The sequence below is a fragment of the Euwallacea fornicatus genome, chromosome 14 (genome assembly GCF_040115645.1).
Source record: "Euwallacea fornicatus isolate EFF26 chromosome 14, ASM4011564v1, whole genome shotgun sequence".
Classification (NCBI taxonomy): domain Eukaryota; kingdom Metazoa; phylum Arthropoda; class Insecta; order Coleoptera; family Curculionidae; genus Euwallacea; species Euwallacea fornicatus.
The window spans coordinates 1,522,638-1,550,070 of record NC_089554.1 but is presented as its reverse complement, the minus strand read 5'-3'; the positions used below and the strand labels follow the sequence as shown (position 1 = coordinate 1,550,070).

Below are 27,433 nucleotides of genomic sequence, written 5' to 3'. Positions count from 1 at the left end.
GTGTGACCTCATCGTATGTTAGTTTTAATTTTTTTGGCCATACTTTCAAGAACGCTTAAGCCCTCTGTTTGTGTAGAAGCCCCACTCGTATTTTCTGTAAAGTCCGTACAGGTAGTTTTAATAGTCAGGCGCATGGTCTTTATAATGTTCCTAGGAGCCCTTTCCAATTTTCTTTAAAAATAAATTACACTCTCATTGTTCTTTTTCCTTTTTCAACCTGTACAAGGAACAATTTGAACTAACCATACTTTTACCGTTCCCGCTTTAACCCCTCTACTTAAACTCTTAATCTCAGCGCGTTAAGTAAATCCCAAGGTGCTGTATTTTCATTTTTGATTTCGGCTAGGTATACGTTCCATGTCCTATTACTTCTTTTCTGTTTCAGTCTATTAAACTTTACTTCTTCGTGAAACAAAGTGGTTTCGTTTGAGGAATATGCTCTTCACCTCTAATGTGCAAGAGCCCTTTATTAAGTAATTAAAAATTTATAGACTTAACAGGTGCAAAGCAGCACCTGGTAAGTTCACTGATGAAACTGTGAAATTTATGGTTAATTCAATTTATAAATACTCCAGACCTATTTTATAAGGTATCTCTGAACATAGTGCCATAAATTTAACCAGGTATTCTAGGTCTTAAAATATGACAACAATTTCATATAAACACATATTGAATCGTGCTTGGTTCGCGATATACAATGTGAGAAAGTTGGTTCTTAAGGATGTTTTTTTTATTATTATTTTCGCAACGTTTCGAGATAAATTAATGAAAATTTGTACTTTTTTATAAATTTTGGTTTTTTTCTTCAGTCTCTATGACGAAATTGCTACATTTATCCAGTAGCGGGTAGTTTAGGGGGACAGCACTTAAAAGTACCTAAACTTGTTTGTAGTTAACCTTAATAGCAATTTCATAGGACAAATATGGAATTTGAAGATTTTTACATAAAAAAGGTACTCTTGTTGGAAGTGGAAACCTGCAACAATTTTCGCCACAATTGAGATTTAACAAATCGTTGGATACTACGTTCTATTAAATTAAAATCAGATTTAAAACAATTTTTTAATGAATTTTCTTTAACGATAATTGTGACTAAAGGATAATGATAAAAAAAACAAAAAAATCACCAGACTTTATTCATAAATGCTTTAATGACGGAAATGTCAAAAAAGGCTTTTATTTCATTTCAAAGCCAACAGAGTTTTAAACCTGATGTATATTTAATAAAATATAGCATTCACCGATTTGTTAAATCTCATTTTCTCCAAAACTGTTGGAGATTTCTACTGCTATTAACAGTAACTTCGTTATGTAAAAAATATTTTTCCTATAAAATCATCAATAAAGTTTAGTATAAAGAAGTTTCGGTACTTTTTAAGCATTTCCTTCCGGTATTACCCGCTCCTAGAAAAATGTAACAATTTCTTTGTAGAGATTCAAATAGGGCACAAAAAGTTATAAATAATGAAATATTTATTTATCTTAAAACTCTTCGAAAATATTAATAAAAAAACCATTATCAGCAACCAACCTTTCACATCTTGTGTATCGAAAACGAAGCTCTTTTCGATATATACTGCGTAACATGAAAAAGAGAACACTCTGTAAGAACGATTTTACTTAAATAATTTTTCGTACGTATGTTTGTATAAGGGAACAAAACATCGATTCAATTTTCACTTGTATTTATGAATGTATTTTCGGGTTAACAGGAATTTTAGTTTTCTTTTTAACTATAAATATTGTAATAAAATATCAACAATATGACTGTAAAATATAATTTATTGGTGTATTGTGAGTTTGGGAAGTATTCTTAGATTAATCAAATATGCCTAGATGCAGAATGCAGCGAAATTTTCATCAATTAAACGAGTTTGAAAGAGATTGAATAGAAAAGGGTCTACTAGAGGCTAGTCGGTCATTTAGAGAAATCGCCACTAGATTGAACCGTAGTATAAACACTATAGAGAGATATTGTCATACATGGTTTCAAGAAGTCAAGAAGAGCAAGCAGATAGAAGGAGAGGTACTGGAGGATCTCGAAGAACTACAGAACGCCAAGATCGCCGCGTTCAAATTATGGCCTTAAGAGATGAATTCGTCTCGTCAAGAACGATGACGGATCAGTGGTTTGCTGCGTATGGAAGGGCCGTTGGGGTTCGAACCATTTATCGCCGGATAAGAAATATTGGACTGATTTACTACCGTCCCCATCTTGTGTTACTACTTACCTCAAACCATCATCAAACTCGACTACAGTGGTGCAGAGAACGGATACATCGGAATCCGGAATGGGATAATATCATATTTAGTAACGAATCCAGATTCTGTATGAGTATGCATTATGGTGGGTAGTCAGGTAAGACTGAGAAGACGGAGAGAAAGACGGGATCCTCAGTTTACAATATAGAGGCATGTCCATCAGACTGTGGGGTTAATGGTTTGTGATGCTATTGGTAGCAGGTCATCTTTACTTTTAATTAGAGGCAGTATGATAGCCTAACAATACATGCAAGAAACCTGGAACCTCATCTCGTGCCTTATCTGGGAACTCTTGTTAATTCAGTTTTCCAGCAAGACAATGCACGACCACATGTGGCTATAGGACTATGGACTTCTTTCAATAAAATACAATCAATTTGCTACCTTGGCCACCGCAATCTCCAGATCTCTCACATATTGAACATATGTGGGAAGAGGGTAAAGTACCTAGGTAGGTAAAAGGTTGCTTAATTTACTTCATTCCCCCAAACCTTGATGGCGCTAAGTCATGCTCTCTAGTTAATCTGGAATGCAACCTCCTAGAGAACATCAATCATTTCATTAGATATATCCCTACGCATGTACAGATGTGCATAAGACATCACGGAGGATCAACAAGTTAATCATTTTTGTTTGTTTTTTAACAATTAAATTTGTCCAATTTTTAATGAGATATTTGTTTTAGCGTAAAACACACGCATGCCAAAAATTATTTAAATTAAACCATTTTTACAGGGTGTTCTCTGTTCTATGTCCCACACTACATATGTATACAGTGTGTTTGGTTTACCGATATACATCCGAAAGAGGGTGGTAGGTAAGATGGTGCGTGACACTTTGTATAATAGTATATATGGTCAAATACGTTCACAATCATCTTATCTACCACCCTCTTTCGGATGTATATCTGTAAACCAAACATCCTGTATATGATGTTATGATCATATTTTTGGATATAAAATACGTGGTTGAATTTGTAATACTGTGTTCAGAAGCACGTCGTATATCCAGAATTCTTACATTTGCTTCTGAGGTCATCTCTATTAAGAAATCCAAGCTCATACACATAAATGTGCCGTTCGAATTTCATCATAGCCCTGCAAGGTAATAACGATATGATACAATAAGTAAATAAAATTATCACATATACGTACATAATTTGTATAACCTCAGTAATTGCGGACATACTATAATGGAGAAATTCTTTTACGCCAATATGCATTTATTTATATACGAACATGTGGAAGAGGAGGAATGTTCGAAAATTAGCAGAATGTCGCAACGAAAACAAGAACTTGAAGAAGCGATTTTTCCAACAAGACTAGGCGATTGGACCTTTCATTTCTGACCCGGAGGTAAAAGAGCTTAAGGGCTATCCGAAGCACCAATTAGCGGTTAATAGAATCACTGTGCTAACTATATTTTCTAGCCTCTTGATTTTTCTACCGAATGTGAGTGCTGAAAATTAATATTATTTATTGGCTGAATTTGATGCGGAAATGTAATCAACTTAATGGTCTCATTAAGTACATCAATCTCAACTACTAATTAACCGTAACCGACTCCGGAATATTGTCGAGACCAAAAAGAGTGGAGGAGCATGAACTTGAAAAATGATTGTATCGATTTAGGGCGCTAATCCGAGGTGATCTACTCTTTTATATCTAATAAGGCGGAAATACACGTCTGGCGGCTTTTTATGGATCAGGTTTAAAGTTATGGGCTTCCATCACGTCGTGGAATCGGTGGCTTCGAAAACTTTTAATAAGGGGGATTTAATTAATTTTAGGGTTGCAGTAATGGAATTAGGAACAATTAACTATTGCTAAATTCGCCCAAAAGCCTTTTGTGTTGGTGAAATATTAAATATGTCGTCCATTTAATATTATGCAAATTCGTACAGGAAAATTCTTGTTTCAGTTAAAATGAGCTTACCCACGACATTGGCAGTTTACAGAGAACTGGCAGCCAGACTGGAACAAGACGAATTAGTGTCGAATGTAACATCTTCAAGGACTTGTTCGCCCAGTAGAAAAAGTTACATGTTAAGTACACGTGGGGACCGATCAAGATCAGAGCAAGGTGACTTAACCCAATATTTTCAGGAACTTCATTTTTATTTTCGAAACAATTAGGTCCTCATCCAATAGCAGTTGCTCAGCACTTATGGGGCGGCGCGAAGAAGACCAAAAAACGGACATCGGCTCCTCAAATGGGCGCTAGTAACGCAGGTGGTATGAGGACAGCTCTGATTTTGAGGTCCAGAAGATCCTGGCCTGTGGCTCCAGTAACGCAACACAGGTAATTTTATTTCTCATTTTCGCTCAACAAAAGCCGAAAGGACGTTTTAATGGAGCCTGAAACTTTATTACGCAATGTAACCCCTCCTTTATGAGGCCTAAATTTAAAGATCGCTAGGGATTCGATAAGCATTGACATTCCAACTCTGTGCAGCTTATGCCAGAATCGAAAGTGGAGAATATCCATCAAAAGTCGACTTTTACAAGACCTAATATCGGCAAGCTCGCAGGAATATCTTGACTGGTACATTTAAATGTCGGACATGAAAACCGGACAGGTCAGGGGCTCAGGGGATGGGAGCTATTTTCCTTCATTTACCCACATGAGGCCTGTCATGCGAACATCGGATGAAGTTCTTTAGTGCGGTGCATGGTTTGAGAAATGAAAGCAATCTCAACAATGGAGATTGAGTTGAACTGTTAAAACTATATGTTTATTGAATTTTCATGAGCGAAACTGTCGCCCTGATAAGGCGAGTTAATGGGATGAGTTGCGTGAGAATATTTTTGATAAGGGAGGTGCGATTTGAGGTGCAAAAAATTGGAAAAAATTCAGAAATTAGATATCTGTTTTTAAAACAATTGTAGCGGCATGGGAACATCCTTTGAAATTATGCTAGGACAGTAGGGACGGGTATTTGGATGCCGCCAGCTGAGAACCTTTAGTAATTTTTTTCCTTTCTCGAGCTGCTTACCTTAAGCAACATGTTTTCAATACAGGAAAAAACATGTTCCTTTTTCTCCTTTAATATTAAATACTTCCAACGTGATTTTTTAAACTCTCCAATTTTCTGAAACTCGTTCCGGATTTTTGTTACCGAGCTTCAAGAAAAATGGGCCAATTAACTCGTTACGTGGGTAGTATAAACAATCACTTAATAAATGACGACAAAAACCAGAAGCTCTGTTTTACTAGAAGTAATAATTCATGAAAACTCTCAAATTTTTAATGTTTTTTGTATTATTTAGGTATCATTTGTATGTTATTCATGAAGTTTTTTTAAAGAAAATTGTTTTTACCGTAATCAATTTCTACTTTTGCTAATCATTAAGATTTCATGTAAATACCTTAGACAAACCCATAAAGCCCATACATCAAACGAGGTGGAATGTATAACTAAGGTAAATAAAATATAGGTATTACGAAAAAGCTTTTCCGCTATGTACACTGTAAAAGCTCGGATAGGATGTTCAGTGATTTATACGTGCTTTTTTTGGGAGTATCGCAATAATAGAGGTACGTTTTTCCACATCTTCCTCTGTAAGTTGAGAATTCCTGAACTGAAAAGGTGCTTCGAGCACAAGTCCTGAAAGCCAACTAAATATCGATGCGCAGATAATAAAAATGTTTTGCCCAAAGGAAACATCTCCTAATACTCCCTATTAAACTTTCAGTATTCTAAATTGCTAAACTTGCCCTATCCTCTATGCGTTAAGTCTGAGTAGCATGTCCCAAGGTGATAATACCAATATTATTGGCAGGTAGGTATTATACATATTGACATTGCAATTAAACACGCTTATCCACATTATTTGATTTGCGACAGATGTGAATTATATGCCTGTTTAATGCCAGAGGAAATTTACCAAACAACCCTTTTAGATCCCTTTAAAGCGAAACCCATTTAAACGAAGGGAAACATTCTTAAAGCAGCAATAAACACTCTCGTTTTTCGCCTGTTTGTTCAATTAAGAATGCAGTAACCCCATGTTTGTCGTGATGTATTTGTCTAAGAATCTTGAAAGGGCATTTGCCATCCACTTTAACAACGTGAAAAACGAAAATGGCTTGACAGCTATTGTTCTTCGGGGAGAAAATGAAAATGCGATAATCGTTACATAAAAATAGGAGTGGAGCCGTTTACTGATGCAAGTTGGTAATTTGATCGTTACCGAAAGTGGATATTTACTGAAAGATTTGCCCACAGCTTGATTTATAGGTCATAAAATTGCTTTCATTGTAAAATTTTTATTATCGACGCACAGTAGGTTGTACTCGTTAAAATACCATATACCAAAATACCATATGGAGAAAGCAACGAAAACCATTAATGAATGTGGATCGTGAAATTGGATGCAATTATTGCGGAAGAATATTTCGCGAAATTTACGAAGAATACTGGAACAAACATATGAATCTATAGGGTGACCTAGTTTTATCCAGGAAAATTTAAAATTTACATTTTACTGATATAAAATATAAAATAAAGTAAATAAACTTTAATTCCATTCTTCATCCATTCCGAGATATTGATATTCAAAAATTTTTAATTTGTTCACACTGCAATTTTTTTTTAAGTTACAAATAGGATGTTTGCTTATGTCAAAACACATAATTTTTTTTCGTCAATTTCATCGTTTTTAATGATTTTGTTTTGCCATTTGCGTCACCTTTAATTACCGAGAAAGGGCTTCAAAACGCCCTCCAATGTGTTCTACAACAGTTTAACATTTTTGAAGTATCGAAAGCGTTGCAGCAGCCATCTGACATGGTGTTATCACTTCACAGGAAGGTCGGATCGAAGCAATTAGCTCTTCACTTGCTCCAGGAGTATTTCTGCAAACCAGAGTGTTTAAAGTTTCCCCCAAAAATAAGTCGATTAGGGTAAAGCCTGGAGATCTAGCACGCCAGCCTGTAGGTACATTTTTTCCGATTCATCGCTCAGCATAATTGCTGCGTAGCAAGTTTTGAACAAGTTAACTGTAATGAACAGGGCACCCATCTATTTGAAACTAGTGAGGCTATCAAACGTTCAACATCAAATCTTTCAAAAGAACAGGAAACTTTTCTTGCAAAAAATGTAGTAAAATTTCGTCGTTAAGTAGAATTACCTGAAAAAAGGGTTCTAAAAGTTAATTTTTTATAAGTCCAGCCTGAACATTATCGGTGAACTGATGTTGAAACCGATCTTTTTGCGTGACATAAGGATTTTCACGTGACCATACATGCTCATTAGTTCATTGTGTATATTTCACATACCTCTATCCAGTAAATGTATTTTCGTCAGTTCACAAAATCATTTGTGATTGTTTATCAAATTTAATGGCAATAATAAACCATTCGCAAAATCTAATACGCCTTTGAAATAATTGAGGATAACGTTATCTCGTTAAGGGACAACAGGAAACTGATGATATCTTATAATATTAATCGATTCTGTTCCTTTTAGAACTCTATGAAGTTGTATATGTGAAGATCGAATAATGAAAAATATATGCCAGAATATGCTTCATTCGAGTACATGTAAGGCATTTTGATTTCGGATCCTAAAATTTTTTTCAATAAGAATTAACACCAAGCAATATTAAATCAAAACTAAACTTATTGATTTGTAAATGAATCTGCAAAAGAATAAAACATTTTTAAAGTAAAACCTGGTCTCAGTTAGACTAATAAAAGCTCTGTTTTTACTTTGGAAGGAAAAATTTAAGTAGCAAATACTTCAACAATTTTTTGCATCACGATATTTTACTCACTAAATCACATTAATGAAAAAATTATGTATTTTAAAACAAGCAAAAATCTGGCACCTGCTTAAAAATAATTGCAGTGCGGATAAATTAGAAAGTTTTTGATCAATATCTCGGAATCGCTAGAGAATTGAACTAAACTTTGTAGAATTAAATTTATTTAACTTTTGTTAGTATAATCTAAATATTAAATTTGCCTGGATAAAACTGGGTCACTTTGTATAACCTGCAAAGATATTGTTCTATATTTGTATATTTCAGAATCGATTTCTGTGATCATCATATACAAATTAAGTAAAAAACGCAATTTCATAAATTAATTAGGAGGATTACGCTGTCGCTCTGAATTCGGAAGGTTTCTGTGAATCCCCTTATAAACCATAAAATACCATGGTCTTGTTTTACCAGAGACTTTTCTGTTTTTAATCCAGACTGAAATTAAAAGGGATAAAGTAATCTATTCATCTACCAATTTTATCTTCCCCTTCCGCATTTTAAAGCCATTCTCATCGGGTTTTAAATTAATATTTTGTTAATATCTTTAAAATATGCCTTTCGTTTAAAGCGGTATTAATAATTGTGTTTGTCTTTGGAAGACCAAAATTTGAAAGAGAAACTTTCCTAATCTCATTTAACTTTTAATGAGGAGACATCTCGGATTTGACTACTATACAGGGTGTCCCACGAATACGGGACTTTATCTGTATTATGAAAACTTTGACTAGGAAAAATTGAAATTTGGGTATCATACTAAAGTGGAGGTAATCTATTGATTAAAAATATTTTCATAAAAATAGTACTTCCAGTTAGACTGAAAATGAATGTTAACTTATTTATTTAAAATAGAACATCCTGTATATTATATTAAATTTCGATTCTGTGGACAATAATGAATATTTTCCATGTATAATATTCTATATTTATTATTTATGGTTTTTTAGATATTAAGTATTTTTTATTTCATTAATAATTGAATTTATTTTTATTTAAAATGTATTTATTTAACGATATTTAATATTTTCAAAAAATATGACAGTTGCAGCGATTAATATATTTTCTAAAAATTCGCAAATCGCAAAGTGTTTTGCAATGGAATGCGTTGTTTTAAAAATGTTTTACTGCTCTTGAATCAGAGAGTAAAATCATATTTTTTATAATACAGAGTGATCAAAAAGATAGCCTAAAATTGTTATTTAAAAATTGTAAAAAATTTTCGTTTTTTAAATAAAAACTCCTTATTTTTTCAACGAATATATATTTAACATAAAAAATAAGTAGTACTTTCAGTGCAATTGTCTATACCTAAACGTTTTCATTTCATTAAAAAAACTTTTCAATGTTCAGTACCCTACTTTAAGTATGGCGGCATTAATCAATTATACAAAGAAAAATGGTCTCAATATGTTTATTATTTATACTGAATACAACAAAGTACTAACTAAAACATGTCATAGATTTGTCATATGATGTCCAGAAAAAACGAAGCTATAACGAAAAATCCTCAAGCCCCATAATAGACCATTTTAAAATTTGTCGATCGATCAAACCACCTTATAGACAAAACAAGTTTATTATTAATAAAGATACAAACTTTTTAAAAGCTCAATTTTAGATAATTTTAAGTAATAATAGTAAAGTTTAGTAAATTAAATATAAATGTTTTAAATTATCAATATCAGAAAATTGTTATCCCAATAAATGTAAAATGTAAGTCTAGACCATTATACATGAAAAATGATCAGAATGTTGTGCAGAATCTAAATTTGATATAATATACTGGGTGTTCCGTTTAAAATGAGCGAGTTGACATTTATTTACGATATAATCGGAAGTAGTATTTTCGTCAAAATTATGTTAATCAATAGATCACTTCCATTTTAGTACGATACTCAAATTTTTACTTTTTCTTAGTCATAATTTTCAAGTTACAAATAGGTTCGTATTGGTAGGCCACCATGTATTTAACCAACAAGCAAAACGCATTTTTGCTGACTATAGAATATAAATATAGTATATTTATATTCTATAAAAAATAATTAAAAGTGAGTAAATTTAGCAAAGTATTTAAACTTTTTACTATGGGCGCGGGGTAAAACTACTTTACCGCACGCATTTGTAACAGCGTAATCGACGTATTATCGTACAATTGCTGCTAAATTTTTTCCATTAAAAGCTAAATATAAAAGTCATCTTAAAACTGATACATTTTCACGTTACTTTTCTTAAAAACAGTTTTAGGGGTTGAGACAACTCGAGAATAATAATCAAATTGTGAACATCCCAAACTTTTTATTGAATTTGGAATGGTTACAATTGCGAAAACTGGTAAAGATAAAGTTGTAAAGCTTTTTAAAAAATATGTTCTCTTTACTCTGAGACACCTTCCCTATAGGAAAATTAGGTATAAAACGTTTTTCTCGGGATGTTGAACCTGCTGCAGTTTTCCAAAATTTCATTATTTTACTTTTCGGTACAATTTTCATGTCTTAACCATTCAAACAAAAATATCAGAGAACTGAACCTAATTAAATAATCTACCGCAATCCCTAAAATAACGCCAAGATAAAACTTTCTAGAATAATCTAATATTACTGTAGGTAACGTACCTCGAAGCTGTAACGCTTATGGAACTAAATTAAGCTTTTCCAAAGTCCTTCAAGTTTCGAGTGTATCTTGACCTTTTGGTAATTGGATTCAATCTTGACCAGCTTCAATAACTTGAATGTTATCGAGGCTTGGCTTTAATTTCTCGAGGTCTTTTTGTATGTTATATATGCCACAAATCCCAAAAGGGGGAGAGAATACATTTTTTATCAAAGATTGCAAACTGGTCGATGGGGTATAAAAGTCGCAATGACAAAAATGAGGCTAAATCGAATCAATAAATTTAAAAAAATGTTTGCTGGAAAAAGCACAAAAATGTGAGGAATCAGGTTGGTGCATTCGATACCCGGCTAGATTGCAACTGAATAAATCCCTACTAGCACTTACGTCACTCATTATGAATTAGGTCAGTGTCTTCTGAATAGTGAGCTGACTACAAACTCGAATCTTAATAGAACGTCTCTTAACAGAGATTTAACCCTCGGTCTCGGCACATGCATTACTTGATACTTACCAAGAATCTGCCTCTCTAACACCATGGGATGCTACCCTCTACTCCCACTGTATCACTAGTTTGGGTCAAATACGAGTGAATCAGATGGGCGAGAGAATTGTGAACGCATCTGTCCTCTTCAGGTTCAATCGTTCCTACTGTGATATAACTAGACTAAGATGCCGTGGCTGAATGATCGATTGTGATATTATAAATATGTTGCTTGTAAAAAGTATTACAACATGTTTATATCTTGTATAAAAATGACATTTAAAAAAATGCGTAATCCCATATAATTTTATTCAAAAAATATATTTAATGCATTATTTCCTTTGTTTAAAATTTTCACCATTATCCATTTACTCCTAATAACTTTTTATTTTCAAATGGAAAGGTAGCCATTGTAATATATCAAAGGCAGGATAATTCAATGAGAGATACAATGGTATACTTAGAACTAAAATTGCATTTACAGTTTCCTTTAAAAAAATATAGAACAAAGTCTATACCCTAAAAAGATTAAATGTTTTAATCTTTGCTTTCTATATAGCCAATTCTTTTTTACTTACTTTGAAAGAGAATGAAAAAATGACAATAAGGTATAGATATTCCAAATCGCCTTCATTATAAACAATTGTTAGATACAAAATATTTTTGTATTCATAGAATTCATCGGTTATTGAATTCAGTTGTTAGGGATCTGCCACGGTTATAATATAAAAAAAAATTTACAGTTATCTGAGAAGAAAAGAATTAAAATTTTAATTTTTTTGCGGCATGGAGGTCGCAAAACAACTTTCTAAGAGGTGTATCTCACGTTTAATGAGAAATATCCAGATCGACCTATTGATAGAAGTGTAGTTTGTTGAATTAACAGAAAAAAATTCAACAAACTGGAAGTGTGCCAGCTGCTCCAAAATGGGAACATATCGAACAGCAACTGGTGGCGATAAAGCACTAGACATTCTTTTATTTATCAATGAAGATCTTATATCGTCTACTAGTAAATTTGCAGATTAATTTTATGTATCTTGAAAATTAATCTTTTAAAACGAGAAAAATTTCATCCACATAAATAAAATTTTCGTCCTCAAGATGTGACATCTGAAGACTTTGATCGCAGAAGGGAATTTTGTGAATTGACACAAGAAAAAGGCATTCCGGTTAATAGTTTCTTTATTAGAATTTTATTTTCGAATGAAACAATGTTTTGCGTAAATGGATCTATGAATTGACATAATTACCACTATCGGTCTACACACAATCCTCAATGGATGCAGACTCAGCATACATATCATCCGTAAAAACTCATTTTATGGATGGTTATAATCAGTCACCAGTTCATCCATCCATTTTTCATCGCAAAACGAAATAGTTCCATCGATCGCTATAATTTTTCCTGGAGAAAATGGGGAACAAGTAGTCACTCGTATCTTGTTCTAACAAGATGGTGCACCACCATATTATGCCATGACTATGAGAGAATATCTTGATGAGATTTTTTCTAGGAAATGGATCGGTAGAAGAGACACGATAAAATGGCCGCCATGATCTCCAGATCTTACATCGTTCGATTTTTTTTTTGTAGTCGCTTAAAAGGATCCGTTTACAAAAATAAACTAATAAATTTAGATGATTTACGTCTAGAATTCAAACCAAATTAGAATTAATAACAGAAGCAGCACTGAATAATTGCGCAAAAGAGTTCGAGGAACAATTCAGTCATTGCCAAATTGTTACCGGAGCCTAATTCGGGCATTTATTGTAAGAATTTCAATTTTGTTTAATGTATTGGCAAGTCGTTTTATTTTGAATCTAATAATTTAATTTTTTAAGGAAACTGTAATGTTAATTTTAATTCTGAATATACCGTTGTATCCTTTATTGAATTACCTTTCGTTTCACACACTACAATGGATACTTTTCCATTTAAATTTAAAAAGTTAGTAGGGGTAGCTGAATGTGGAGTGAAAACTTTTAATCTCGAAAATTGCACATTAAATATCTTTTTTAAAGAAAATTATACGTGTTTAAGCATGTTTAAAAGATGTTAGTTTTATAAAAAAATATAAATGTATTACAATGCTTTTTGCAAGCTCTGTATGTTTAATGTTATCGAACAAACAAAGAAAATTAGGTGTAGTGTCAACCACTAATAGAAATGTTTGATTGACGGATAGAAACTGATTTTTTACGGTCGTCATAAGATAACACTTATCGTCCAGATTCCTTTAACAACTCATGTTTTTTGTTTTGATGGAAGTTGCATTACCGCATGATAAAGTGAATTAAAATCCCTGCTTTTCATATGTTCAGCTTTTCATTTCAATACATATTTATTTGTTATTTTGCGAAAAATGCAGCCATTCCATTCTTGTTAGAATAAATGTATTCGAAAACTTCCAATTTCCAGTTGGTTTAGGCGTCTACGTATATTACGGTCATTTATTTTTATTACGTCAAATGGTTCCTGACACTGCATAAGGATATTTTCCTTGTATCATGAATATCGTATTTTACAATAATCTTCCTTACTTTGCCATTTAATTCTACACGATTTGGCTATTCTCTTTACGAGATTTTGTCTCTAACTTAGGTAGCTGGCTACAAAATTATGATTTGCAATAATAACTACAATTTCCTCTATTTATCAGAGGAAGCACTGTAATAAATATATGAAATCAGTTATTTAGGCTGACACTTTGCAGAGCAACTTTAGAGAGAGATATGAAATAAAATGAGTTTAAAAAGAAAGCGTAAGTATAGTCAGTTTAAGAACGTTTTTGCCACCATGAGACATGTGTTAAGGGTGTTCCTTCGATAAATGAAACACGACAAAGACAATTTGTTTTATGTAAAAATGGACTGTATTGACTATGCACTTATCTTAAAAGAATGTAAGAATCTTGGTCTAAGTAACGAAGAATAGGGAGAATGCTTATTGGGCGGGTACACGATATGATGCGGATCACATCCCGTCACCGACGTAGCTTTCACCCGACGAGACCACAGGAAGAGCAGAAAAAAAAAGAGAGAGCGAAAATTGCTCCGATTATCCCTTAAGTACTAACCCCGAAGAATTCCAACCAGGGGCGCACCACCACCAAGAGCCATTATAAGCTATGGCTACAACGAATCCCATAACTCGTGGCCATCTGGGGAATATCTATACTAATCGCTTTTCTGGGAATATTGCGGGTCCAACAAATTGACCATCAAAGCAATAGTCCCTATAGAGAAAGATTCTTCGACTAGTAGCACATTCCCCAACCAAAGCGTATCCTTAGCTTTGGCCTGATGGGCCATGTGGTCTGGCACCCAGATGGTATTCTCCGAAAAGTATCGCAGTACATAGGCGTAACTTAAGGGAATAAATGACAGTATACAATAAACCTAACATTAACAACAATAAAAAATAAATAGAAAACAGAAAAACCAATAACTTAGAGTCCCTAACATGCCCCCGGCCTTGAAGCGCTTGCAGCGTCTTCAATGACAGTGTTCGTCGGCAGGGGACATATCTTGCTAAAAGAGCGCTTCACCAAACCACTAGAAGTTCTCAAAGTAGCCACACGATTCACTCCATCCTGGCCAGGGTGTACTGCAACTACTCGTCCCATGCGCCATTTGGAGGGAGGAAGGTTGTCCTCCTTGACAAGCACAAGTACCCCTTCCTGGACGTCCTGCTGACGTGCCTTCCACTTGACCCTCTGCTGCAGTTCGCTGACATATTCCTTGCTCCAACGCGTCCAAAAGTGCTGTTTGATTTGTTGGATCCTTTGGAATACCGACAACCGATTTGCAGGAATATGCTGTAGGTCTGGGTCGGGCAACTCCGTGAGACTTCTTCCAATCAGGAAGTGAGCGGGTGACAAGGGAGTTAAATCATTGGGATCTTGTGACAAGGGAGATAAAGGACGGGAATTAAGTATTGACTCAATTTGTGCTAGTAGCGTAATGAGATGTTCGAAGGTCAAGTTGGCATTTCCCGCTACTCGTTTTAGGTGGTGCTTTACCGACTTGACACCCGCCTCCCAAAGACCTCCAAAATGAGGCGATTGGGGGGGTATAAAGTGCCATTGCACCCCCTCCTGGGCATATGAATTGGCCAGTTTACTCGATTCTTTAATCAAGAAATGGCCGAGTTCTGCCAATTCTCGATTGGCGCCGACGAAATTCGTGCCGTTATCCGAGTAAACGTGGCTAGGTCGACCACGCCGAGCAACAAACCGACGAAAAGCAAGCAGGAACGACTCGCTGCTTAGATCGGACACCAATTCCAAGTGTAAAGTCTTCGTCGCAAAGCATATAAATACGCTTACATAGCACTTAGACAACCTTGCGCCGCGACCCCTTTTTTCCCGTATATTGAGTGGACCCATGTAGTCCACTCCCACAAATGCAAATACGCTCCCACCAGTTAAGCGACTTGGCGGGAGGTCACCCATAAGAGGCGCCAAATACTGAGGGTTGAATCGCGAGCAGGTAACGCAATTCCTTACAACGGCCCTAATCAAATTGCGCGCCGCGACAACCCAGTATTTTTCTCTTAGGGATGCGAGCAATAGCTGAGGGCCGGCATGCATCAATCTCCTATGCTCATGTTCGCACAACATCCGCGTCAAACGATGTTTTGGAGACAAAAGCATAGGATGTTTCTTATTGAATTGATAAGCCGAGTTTCGCAACCTTCCCCCTACCCTCATTATGCCCTCACCATCTAGAAAGGGACTCAAACTTAACAACTTATCCTTAGGGTGCAAGGCGACACCCCTGCTGAGGCAATCGAGCTCGACTGGAAAGCTACTTCTTTGCGCAGTCTTGACCAACATTTTGATTGCCTCATTTAATTCCGAACTAGATAATGGCGTGCTGACGATGACCCCTTTCGATAACCTTAATCGACAATTGCCAACGAATCGAAGGACGTATGCTACGATGCGACTCAATCGATTGAAGTCAGAGTAGCGCTCGAAGAAATAGTCCCCTATGGCGACAAAAACAACAACTCTCTTTGGAACGCGGACCTCGGGCACCTCCTTAGGTCCTTCAGACACACTAGGCCAATGACTTTCCCTGGACTGAAGAAAGGAAGGGCCATACCACCAAAGACTAGACTCCATGAGTTCACTGGGAAAGACCCCCCTCGATACCAAGTCGGCCGGGTTTTCCCTAGTGGGGACGTGACGCCACTCACAATCCATTGTAAGCGTTTGGATTTGTGCTATCCGCGCGCTTACGAAGACCTTTAGGTTGCTGGGAGACATTTTTAGCCAACTCAAGACGATGGTTGAGTCTGACCAGCACACCTGCCTAACAAATTGCAATCTAGAGGCCGCCCTTACCTTGCTTATAAGTTTGGCCATGACCAATGCACCGCATAGCTCCAAACGAGGGATAGTCAGGGATTTCAAAGGACTCACCCTGCTTTTGGCGCATAATAACCTCACGGTTATATCGCCGTTTCGATCGATCGATCTGACGATCGATAGCTTCGAGCATGTCCGCCCTGGCGCTCAAAAACTCTCTCAAAGAGTCCCATGAGGGGACCTCTTTGTGGGTGCTCTTCGCCTCCTCCCATTGCCTTTCCGTCACGGGGTCCAGCTTTGTGCTTATGAGGTAGGCTACCAGAACACCCCAATTTTCGGGTTTTTGACCCAGAGCGGTCAGCGCAATTAAGCTCTTACTCACGCTGTCAATTAAACTCCTCAATTTAGGAGCCGATTCTCTATGCATCGATTCCACTTCAACTAGAGTTTTCAAATGGATGTGCACGAGCACCCGCTTATTATCATATCGCTCACTCAAGGTTGTCCAGGCGATATCATAGTTGCCCTCTGATAATTCAAGAGTTCCCAAAACCCGAGACGCTGCGTCACGCAGCGACGCCCGCAAGTAATGAAACTTTTGAATGCGACTCAGCCTATCGTTGTTATGTATTAGACTAAGGTATAGATCTCTGAACCCAAGCCAATCTTTGAAATCGCCAGAGAAAGTTGGCAATGAGATAACCGGCAATTTGATATTATCTAAAGGGCTGGGAGATTCCGCCCCTTGCGAGGTGCCGCCTGCAGTGGACGCATCAACCCTACTGAATTTTTGCAGTAAACCCTTTCCTTTGGCCTTAAGTTCAAAGTATCTATTCTCAAAGTCGTCCCGCTCAACTAATTCGTCGTCGTAATCGTCAGCATGCAGCTCCAACTCACTTTGGATAGTTCCAAACCTCTCGAAAGTACCTTCCAATTTGTCGAGTCTCTCAATTATCTGCCCTATTTTTTCGGCACCTAGACCGCTACTTACATCTAACCTTTCGAGAAATTTGCTGAACATAGTGAGTTGGGCTTTGCACGTTCTCCTAGCCACGTTTAACCCTTTTAGCTCCCCAGCAGATGCCATGATCACAAAATCTCGATACACGCGTCTACCAGGTACGATCTGCTCTAATGCAGGAGCTCACAACAACGGCACGCAATTTGTAGCCACGCCAAGCTTTGTAATATGCGGCTACAAGTCACCGTGTGCGCAAAGGTAAAGGTTAAGCAGTACGGCACACAATTTGTAACCACGCCAAGTCTATATAGAATATGCGGTTACAAAACGCCAACTTTACGATACGAATGATCTAATCACTAGCAAATAGCACAAACGAAAGCAATACGGTTCAAAGGCAATAGGACAAGGACTTACCCACTTCCCAAACAAAGCTCCCTGGCTTCCACGATGATCCGGAATCACCAATCTTTCTTCTTACTTAGCCCCAGACGAACAGCGATTTTGTTTGTTGTTCTGGCACGTGAAGCAACTTCTATCACGCCTACAGAGCAACTTCTCGGTTTTGCACGCGAACAACTTCTATCGCGACACAAACACCGACCGAATGATTTTCCACAAGCCCGAATCCGGCTCGAAGGACCAAAATGTTAAGGGTGTTCCTTCGATAAATGAAACACGACAAAGACAATTTGTTTTATGTAAAAATGGACTGTATTGACTATGCACTTATCTTAAAAGAATGTAAGAATCTTGGTCTAAGTAACGAAGAATAGGGAGAATGCTTATTGGGCGGGTACACGATATGATGCGGATCACATCCCGTCACCGACGTAGCTTTCACCCGACGAGACCACAGGAAGAGCAGAAAAAAAAAGAGAGAGCGAAAATTGCTCCGATTATCCCTTAAGTACTAACCCCGAAGAATTCCAACCAGGGGCGCACCACCACCAAGAGCCATTATAAGCTATGGCTACAACGAATCCCATAACTCGTGGCCATCTGGGGAATATCTATACTAATCGCTTTTCTGGGAATATTGCGGGTCCAACAAATTGACCATCAAAGCAATAGTCCCTATAGAGAAAGATTCTTCGACTAGTAGCACATTCCCCAACCAAAGCGTATCCTTAGCTTTGGCCTGATGGGCCATGTGGTCTGGCACCCAGATGGTATTCTCCGAAAAGTATCGCAGTACATAGGCGTAACTTAAGGGAATAAATGACAGTATACAATAAACCTAACATTAACAACAATAAAAAATAAATAGAAAACAGAAAAACCAATAACTTAGAGTCCCTAACAACATGCGAGAAGAATATTAGATTCGTGTTTTCTATGATGAAATCGTAAAAATGCTGTAAAATAATGCGACAACATGAGTACATATTAATGTTACTTCTTTGTTAGAAAGGACAAAATTTACTTTCAAAACTACAACCTTCTAACTTTTTTACTTAAAACTAATTTGTCACGTCGCTTTAGAATCAGTCCATTTCGCTATGACTTTGAGCAAATACTTTATCGAAAAAGTTTCAACTTCTGTGAAGTTTGAAAATAATTTATTCGTATTTTTTCTCTGCTGGAGACTTTCAATAACCATGAATCAATTTTGTGACATAAGAGGTGGTAGCTTGACAAACAGTTTTCATCGGAAAAACAAAGGATACCGTGCAACCAGCGAAAATGAAAATAGTTTTCATTACTTACATTCCTTCAGTTCTGTTAAATTTTTCAGGTGTCACTAAATCTTCAGAAAATAAATTGCGAAAATAAAAAGTATCTCTAGAGGAACGACGGGGTGGAAAATACTCCTAGTGTGATTGGACATAAATATTTGCACAAAAAGAACATATTTCCAATGTTGATTTAGGTCAACACGCAATAAACACATTATGGAGCATGTTCCTTAAATCTTATTTGTCATCATCGTTTTATAATACGCATTCTATTGCTTAGGCGAGACTGAACATTTTTTCGTAACTGTTTCTAAGTACATTAATGTAGCTATAATTCCTAAATCACAGTTGATCTGTTTAGTTCGAATTCGAATCACAGTCGATCTGTTTAGTTCGAATTTGAATCACAGTTCGCCACAAAAAATCGAAAGGTGCCCTAAATCAATACAATTTGAATATGGATGAGGTGACTGACTAGGAGATTAAAATTCCCTTTGAGGCGATGCACAAGAATTAATTTTCACTTTGTTTATTTTTGCCTGGGAGAAGCTAATTAAAGGGAGGCAGGTATGATCCCAAAAATAGCATTAAAAAAAATCCTACAATTTAAAACGAAATTAGACCTTTTAAGATTTCATCCTGGTTTTATTGACTCTAATTATTATTAAAGTACTTAGCAAGTACATTTTAAGTCTGTCCTAAACCATTTTAGCTTACGCCACGAATTTTTTTAGTTGTCTACCATTTTGAAACACCTCAGCAACACATTCTCCTTGAATAATAGCGCTTTGCGCTATTCTTATCCGCGGAATTTTATTTGAATACGAAAGGTTTTGTGAAAACGGGAAACAAGAATGACCTTATTTTATATCATTAAGGTTTCTCTATCCCAACGACCAAAATGATTTTTGTGTACTAACGAAAAAAGTCATTCGAAGTAGCGCAGTTTCAATAACGGATTTCAATGAATAAACAATATTCCTTTTGACTCGGCTGAACCTAGGATCTCTTTAACATTGCATTGTGTCGAAACATTGATGGTTATATAGGGTCTAATATATCATCATGGATTTATTTCAGAGAGCGATAGTACTCTATGAAATAATAAAAAAATACTAATAGATCTATGGTCAAAAACGCACCATTTTCTATACAGCATGTCCCATGATGGAATTTGAAACAAATATCGCACAGTTCTGTAGATATTTTGAAAAGGTTTTAATAAAAACATGTAGGGTTAATAATAAAATATAAAGCTGTGACTAAAGAAACTTGCAATTTTTCAAAAAGTGCAGCCTATACAGGGTGTCCCGAAATTAAAGCACCATATTTAAACAACGTAAATTAGGTCAAAAAATAACACCAAAACTTTAAATAAAACAATGTCGGAAAATGCTTCCTTAATGAGGTATGCCTCTTTAAAGACGTAACTCTGATGATGGTAATTTTGAAATATTTCCAAAACGGTGCAAGATAACTTTATGAAATTTGGTACGATTTTATACCTTATAAGCCTCAATTGACTGATGTGGCTGAATGGAAATTATTTCGTCAGAGGCGTGCTGCACGGGTAGTGTCGGGGTTAAAAAATGCTAGATTTTTTTTATGTGCCCCATTTTTTAGTTGCTGATGCAAAATTATGAAACCATATACGCTTCCAGAAAAAAAAGACACTCTTGGTTCACGATGCTAGGACGCTTCGTTTTCGAATAAAATGAATTTAAACATTACAATGCATGACAAATACAAATGATGCTTAAAGCGATATTTTATTAAACACATCAAAACGATTAAACAATAATAAAAAACGAACAAGAAATTTAAATGACGCACTTTCAAAGTAAGTTTTCAAATAAGTTTCCGTTTTGTTGGATACACAGTCTAGATCGTTTTTTTATGCTCTGGGAGGCACGGGAAATTTGAAACGTATTTTCTTTTATTTGATTAGCAGCTAAGTTGATTCTATCCAACAGTTCTTCCCTCGTGTTTATTTCTGTGGCATAGATTATGCTACACATAAAGCCCCAAAAAAAATAATCCAGGGGATTAAGGTCAGGTGATCGAGGGGGCCAGGTTATTGGACTACCTCTTCCTATCCACCTGCCTGGAAACTTTTCATCAAGCCAATTTTTCACGTTATTTCCAAAGTGAGCTGGTGCCCCATCTTGTTGATAATACATTTGCAATCGGGTATGCAATGGTATATCTTCTAATAGGCCTGCCAGCTCATTTTGAAGAAAATGTAAATAGTGTTGTGCTGTTAACCGGTTTGGAAATACAACTGGTCCTATTAATCTATTTCCTATGATACCTGCCCAAATGTTGACAGAAAACCTATGCTGAAAATGTGTTCTCCTTACGACTTTTGGATTTTCATACTCCCAATAATGTGTGTTATGGATGTTAAATGCTTTGTCTCTCGTAAAACTAGCCTCATCAGACCACAAGATATTATGTAAAACATTTTGGTGATTCAAAACCCACTGGCAAAAATTCATCCTAACTGTAAAATCTTCCTCTCGTAAGTCTTGAACCCTTTTATAGTGAAAGGGATGCAATCCCTGCATCCGAGTCATTCTTCCTATCTAAAAATTAATATTCGAAATAACTGTTTATCTGTTGTTATTTTAACGACTGTATTTACGATCGATTTTGGTATGTTTGTAATGTTTTCAAGCGTTCTTAGAGAAATTTGAGGATTTTCTTCTATTCGATTAAGCACATCCTCGAAATCGTAATCTACTGTAGGTCTTCCTTGGCCTCGAGAACGTTGAAAAGAACCACATTCGATTAAATTTCTATGTACTCGACTAAAAACAGATCGAAAAGGTATTCTTCTTCTCGGGTACCTCCTTCTGTACTCTTCTACGGCGGCTCGCGAATTACCATTACAGAACCCATAAATAAAATGAATATCGGCAAGCTCCCTACTTGAAAATTTCTCCATTTTTCACTAACAGCTTAATAATGACACAAAGAAACTCCCCAACAGAATAAATATAAACATCAAATTGACAGTCAACATTGTTTAATATTTCGTAGCCTACTATTAAGTTTTCACAGAAAGTAAATCATTTGTATTTGTCATGCATTGTAATGTTTAAATTCATTTTATTCGAAAACGAAGCGTCCTAGCATCGTGAACCAAGAGTGTCTTTTTTTTCTGGAAGCGTATATGGTTTCATAATTTTGCATCAGCAACTAAAAAATGGGGCACATAAAAAAAATCTAGCATTTTTTAACCCCGACACTACCCGTGCAGCACGCCTCTGACGAAATAATTTCCATTCAGCCACATCAGTCAATTGAGGCTTATAAGGTATAAAATCGTACCAAATTTCATAAAGTTATCTTGCACCGTTTTGGAAATATTTCAAAATTACCATCATCAGAGTTACGTCTTTAAAGAGGCATACCTCATTAAGGAAGCATTTTCCGACATTGTTTTATTTAAAGTTTTGGTGTTATTTTTTGACCTAATTTACGTTGTTTAAATATGGTGCTTTAATTTCGGGACACCCTGTATATGTAGCATCGGGCGTTTTCGATACTACTTAAGATATATGATGTTGGTTATATCTTTATAATGAAATCACAGGTCAGAGAGAAGGTATACAAGTTTACGTTTATTAATACGGAATATACAGACTAATGAATGTAATGAGCGCGGACACGATGACTGCGTTACAATGACCGACCGTATCCCAAAAACAAGGACAAAAAAAAGAGAGCCCTCTTTTTTTTTTTTTTTTTGGGGACGCGACCCCGGGGATAAAAAATCTTGCCGGAAGACGATACTGGTGCCCGTGCATCCAGCCTGTGTGGGGTTTCACCCACTAAAAAACCCCGTAAATTGAAAGAAAAATTGAGTAAATTCAATTTATTCTTAATCGCGCTTTTTGGGTCGCTTTTGTGTTGGGTTGTTAATTATCAGAGTCAAACGGTATCACCGCTCTTTGCTCTGTAATCATGAATGAAAGAGAGCCCTCCATGTCTTGTCCATCCTTAAGTACCAACACCCATGGTGATAAACCATGGGCGTACCTTGACCAGGGTGCCATCTGCACCATTTGCCGCATCAAACCGTGGCGTCTTAACCGAGAATTGGAACTGCAGCTGTGAGACCTGCAAGGTCTATTGCGGGCAATTCCAGCACCGACAAAGCTCACTATATGCAACTCCCATGCCGACCAGGTTTATTGCGGGGATTTCCAACATCGACAAGGCATGGCATGGGAAATTCTCATGCTCTAGCCAATGCCTACCAGTGCCGTGCCTCAAGGGGTATTTCTAACTTAAAAGTAATTCCTACTGCCTAACCCTTATCGAATTTACACTTAACGCATATTTACAAAATGACTAGACACGAAACTAAAGCGCAGGGTTAGTTACATAACCCTACATATATTTTTGCATATTTCAGTTCCTAGTTGAAATCTTTGCCCATTTGATATAGCATATGTCATTTTTCATCTAAAGTGTGGTGATTCATTTGAATTATTAAATTTTGAAATGGAAAGAATCATTTTTGAATAATTTCAAACAGAACAATTATATTGATTATTGAAAAAAGAATATCGATTTCTTGGAGATCTTGTTACAAGGTGGACTCTTAGAAAAAGAAATTTAAGAAAATATTTTTTTTCATTGAAATAATTTTTTTTTGATTAGATAGAAATATTGTTATGAATTATAAATAGAATATGCATTGCAAAACTTTTTTAGAAAAAAATGCAATAATTTCGACTAACTCAAAAATTAGTCAAAATTCAAGGATATTTCTGCAGTAAAACGTCTACTAAAAAATTGTTTAAATAAAACATATTCATTTTTTGAAGGTCTACAAGGATCTATAAAAAATACGGGATTCACATATGACAAAAAAAGTTGTCCTTAAAATAGCCTTAAAATTACGTTTTAGTTAAAGGTCGCTGTTTTCATAACATGTCTCTGTCTTTACCGGACTACTTTTATTTTAAACTTTTTTTCGCACAACGTACTGTTTTTGAGTAATCTTCAATCGCAGCTTTAAATGGGACACCCTGTATACAAACTTGCTTTTAGTTTTTGCTCGATGGATGGAATCACTGGAAAGTTTTCATTTAAGCACTGGCATGTGATTTAGAAGCTACATGTCTTACCGAAAAAGCATGTTGAGACATGAACTTGAAGATTTCGAGCTTGCACTGCTTAAGTTCGAAGCTTAACTAACTTGAACTAACCTCGTGATGTTCCTCCCTTGGCTTAATAACAATAATTCCTCCTACTAACGCAGCAGCAAAAATAAGAGAATACAAACGAATTAATGGTTAGCACATTATTTGACTTAAAACATTTCTTGATTTCCCGTTGTAAAACTTCGCATCAGGATTCGGAGAGTTTGTCTGATATGAAAATCTCCGAAATGAAAATTTAAGTTTTAGTCTAAGTGCTTCGGTCTTTTATAGGATAACGAAGGACAGCAGATTGGATAAATCGGAGAGGTTTATGGAGAAGCTTAAAGCCGTGTTCGAGTTATTTGGGGGATGTAGATCGATAAAAGAAAGAAGGGGATAGGACGTTGATGGTTATACGTACATCTGAAGATCATTCCAAAGAGGATGGAACCCTAACCGCTTTCAATTTTACCATGGATGAAGATGGCCTTATTAGTGACGGAGTAAATTTTGATTTCAATTCAAAGATGGAGGAGCAGAAGGTGTTAGTTTCGGCTGCCAGGCCGCACATTGAAGCTTAAGGATTGAAATGTTTCAGACCGAAGAAATCAGCATTGAAAAGAAATTGCAAATTGTTTCCTCTTTATTACTGGTTTGTGAATCAGCAACTGAATTTTCCATATTTGCAAGGAGTCTCAGCTTCAGGAATATCTGGCTGAAATGGATAGATCACTTCTCCAGAGAGAAGCATTCTCATAATCTATGAAATCCTTTGAAAGATATAAATTACCTAGTACGGCAAGTTTCAGCTTTTTGAAAACTGCCGCAAGTTATTTTATAATATGCTTGCAACCGTATAATAGAAATAATTGAGGAAGAAAGAAACTTCTTTTCACAGGAAAACTCAGAGAACCTTTTTCATTTCGTTCTCCCTCCTTCTTGATACAGATTCTATGATGGAATGGAATAAGTGACGTGAGAGCGATTTTCATAGCTCTTTTATCAGTTTCCAACTACGGACAATCTTAGCAAATAATTGATTAAGCGCAAATGATTCTTGATAAGCCGCTAGTACAAAGAAGAGGGGGATTCGTCCAAAAGAATCTATCACTTAGCTCCACTGTGAAACTGCAGTTTTGATAGCTTTCTTTCACTGGGGAACACTTTTATTCCCGATCACTCGAGTAGATGGAAGACCCGAAACGCCACGGAAGGCCAGAAAAGAACCCATCTTTATCTGTATTGCAAACTAATCCAGCATTTTACGTACCTTGATATTTAAAATAGTTAGTAAATATCAGATTATACTATTGGCCATTATCTTTCAATTGGTTCATAAGGTTTGAAAGGGTGATAAAAGGGAAAACATAATTTTCTCTATAGGTTGCAGAGCGCCGGTACACTGTTGGTAAGTGTATCCAAGAAAGTGATAAAGTCAGCAAACACACATAAGGAATCCAGTCTCATGGTAAAAGGGAATAGAAATTTCATGAAATATGCAAAAAGGGAGTTTGCAACATATGTTGCCACTAGAAGCAAAAATGATGGTTCGTCTCAATTGGAAGGGGACGATAAAAAATTTCATGGTTACTCTGGGAATAATAATTGAGCTTTGATTTTTGCGTATCGTTTATATTGGTGTATCTAGGTATATCAGCAATTAAATGCCACAGAGATATGTTGTATATATTAGCCAAATTACTCCGAGGAATCCAGACTAGCTTTAATAGCGGTTGCTTATCAAAGGGATTTTGAGCAGCATGATAAATAGTGATAGATTAATGTTACATTGTATTAATATTGTTAAGTCCAAACTACACATAAATGTTATACGAAACATTATGTAACAGGATATAAAGTAGATCACGGAACTTGCAAAATTTTCACAGCTCATTTACCAGGAGATTTAAATGAGCCATGGAGTTTACCCATATTTATTAAATGCAAATAAGCCAAATAATGATTACGTAAAGCGCATTAAGCTATAAAAATATTTGCATTTCCTTCTCCTAAAGGTAAAAGGAGAAGTTAATGTACATAAATACATATTTGGAAGTGATCTGAACGTACGTTTTTGAAATTTTATTGCAATATTTCAGGTCAGTTTTCAACAGTCTTTAACGTTCCAAACGAGGCCATTAAGTTAGCACTAAAGCAACTTCGTTCCAGATTTCTCAAAACGCAACATTGAATTATTCTGTCTGCGATGGATATGTAGCTGATTAATGTAAAATTTGACTCATCGTGAATTCATTCGCTCGCAATATAATATATAAAATATACGAAATTATGCGGAAAAGCATAACGATTTTTTAGAGGAAAACTAACAACAAACCGGGATATAAATATTTCACTGACGGTGTCCATAAAAGGAAATTGTATCATATATTGTACTCAGCGAATACTAGCTGAATACGTACCATGACTTCTACATGTATTTGAATTTCCTAGTTAAAATTTCGGAGGCTACAATTCCCGATCAGTGGATAATAGGGGAAAATAAGCAACACGAATGCAGAGTAAATAGAAAGTCTTCATTAAATAAATGTGTCAAGATAAATTTCACGAAAATGATTTTTTTCAAGGAAGCAGAGTGGTAGAACAGAAAAACCAGAAAAGAGTACAAAAATGGCAAATGTGTATATTTAGGAAGATAGTCCGAGAAGTATCTAACTTGACATATGTAGATGGTGATTTTTTTGTTAAAAATTTATCTATATTACAAAAAGCTAAAGTTAAAAAGTTTATATCTAAAGCCTGGGAGTGCTACGTTGACTTGTCTTTGCTTTGGAGCCGTTTTTAATGAATTTTTAGGAGATTTGTGAACACGAAAAACATTGCTTATCGATACGTGAATCAATATTTTCATTTGAGACATCTTAGTCCATCCAACATCAAAGCGGACTTAGATATTACTTGGAGGTACTCTGGTTCATCGTTAACAACTGTAAAATATTTGGTGGCAGAGTTTGAACGTGGTCCTACCAGCAGCAAAGACGAACTCTACAGTGGTCGACCTAATGACTCTCCAGATTTGGCCGGCCAGGTATTTTGGTAAAAATAAACAGAACTTTATTGGAAGATAGGCATTTTAACAAGTAATGAACATCGTAATTTGACCGAAAAATTAAATATGAGAAAGCAGTGCCTAAGATGGGTGCCGCGATTACTCACAATTGAACAAAATGGTAGAACGAG

General features: G+C 35.8%; 1 protein-coding gene across 3 annotated transcripts in view; it reads left to right on the top strand.

Moving 5' to 3' along the window:
- LOC136343337 (uncharacterized) overlaps positions 1-27,433 on the top strand; it is a 47,343-nt gene that overhangs the window by 5,758 nt on the left and 14,152 nt on the right. Inside the window, exons 2-4 of one of the 3 annotated variants that reach the window (XM_066290014.1) lie at positions 4,183-4,344; positions 4,398-4,563; positions 4,717-5,160. In XM_066290014.1, coding sequence (XP_066146111.1) covers positions 4,183-4,344; positions 4,398-4,563; positions 4,717-4,816 — 428 coding nt within the window. In that variant the 3' untranslated portion in view covers positions 4,817-5,160. Of the gene's footprint in view, positions 1-4,182; positions 4,345-4,397; positions 4,568-4,716; positions 5,161-27,433 lie in introns of those variants that run through there. The other 2 variants (XM_066290015.1, XM_066290016.1) reach the window with 2 other exon arrangements.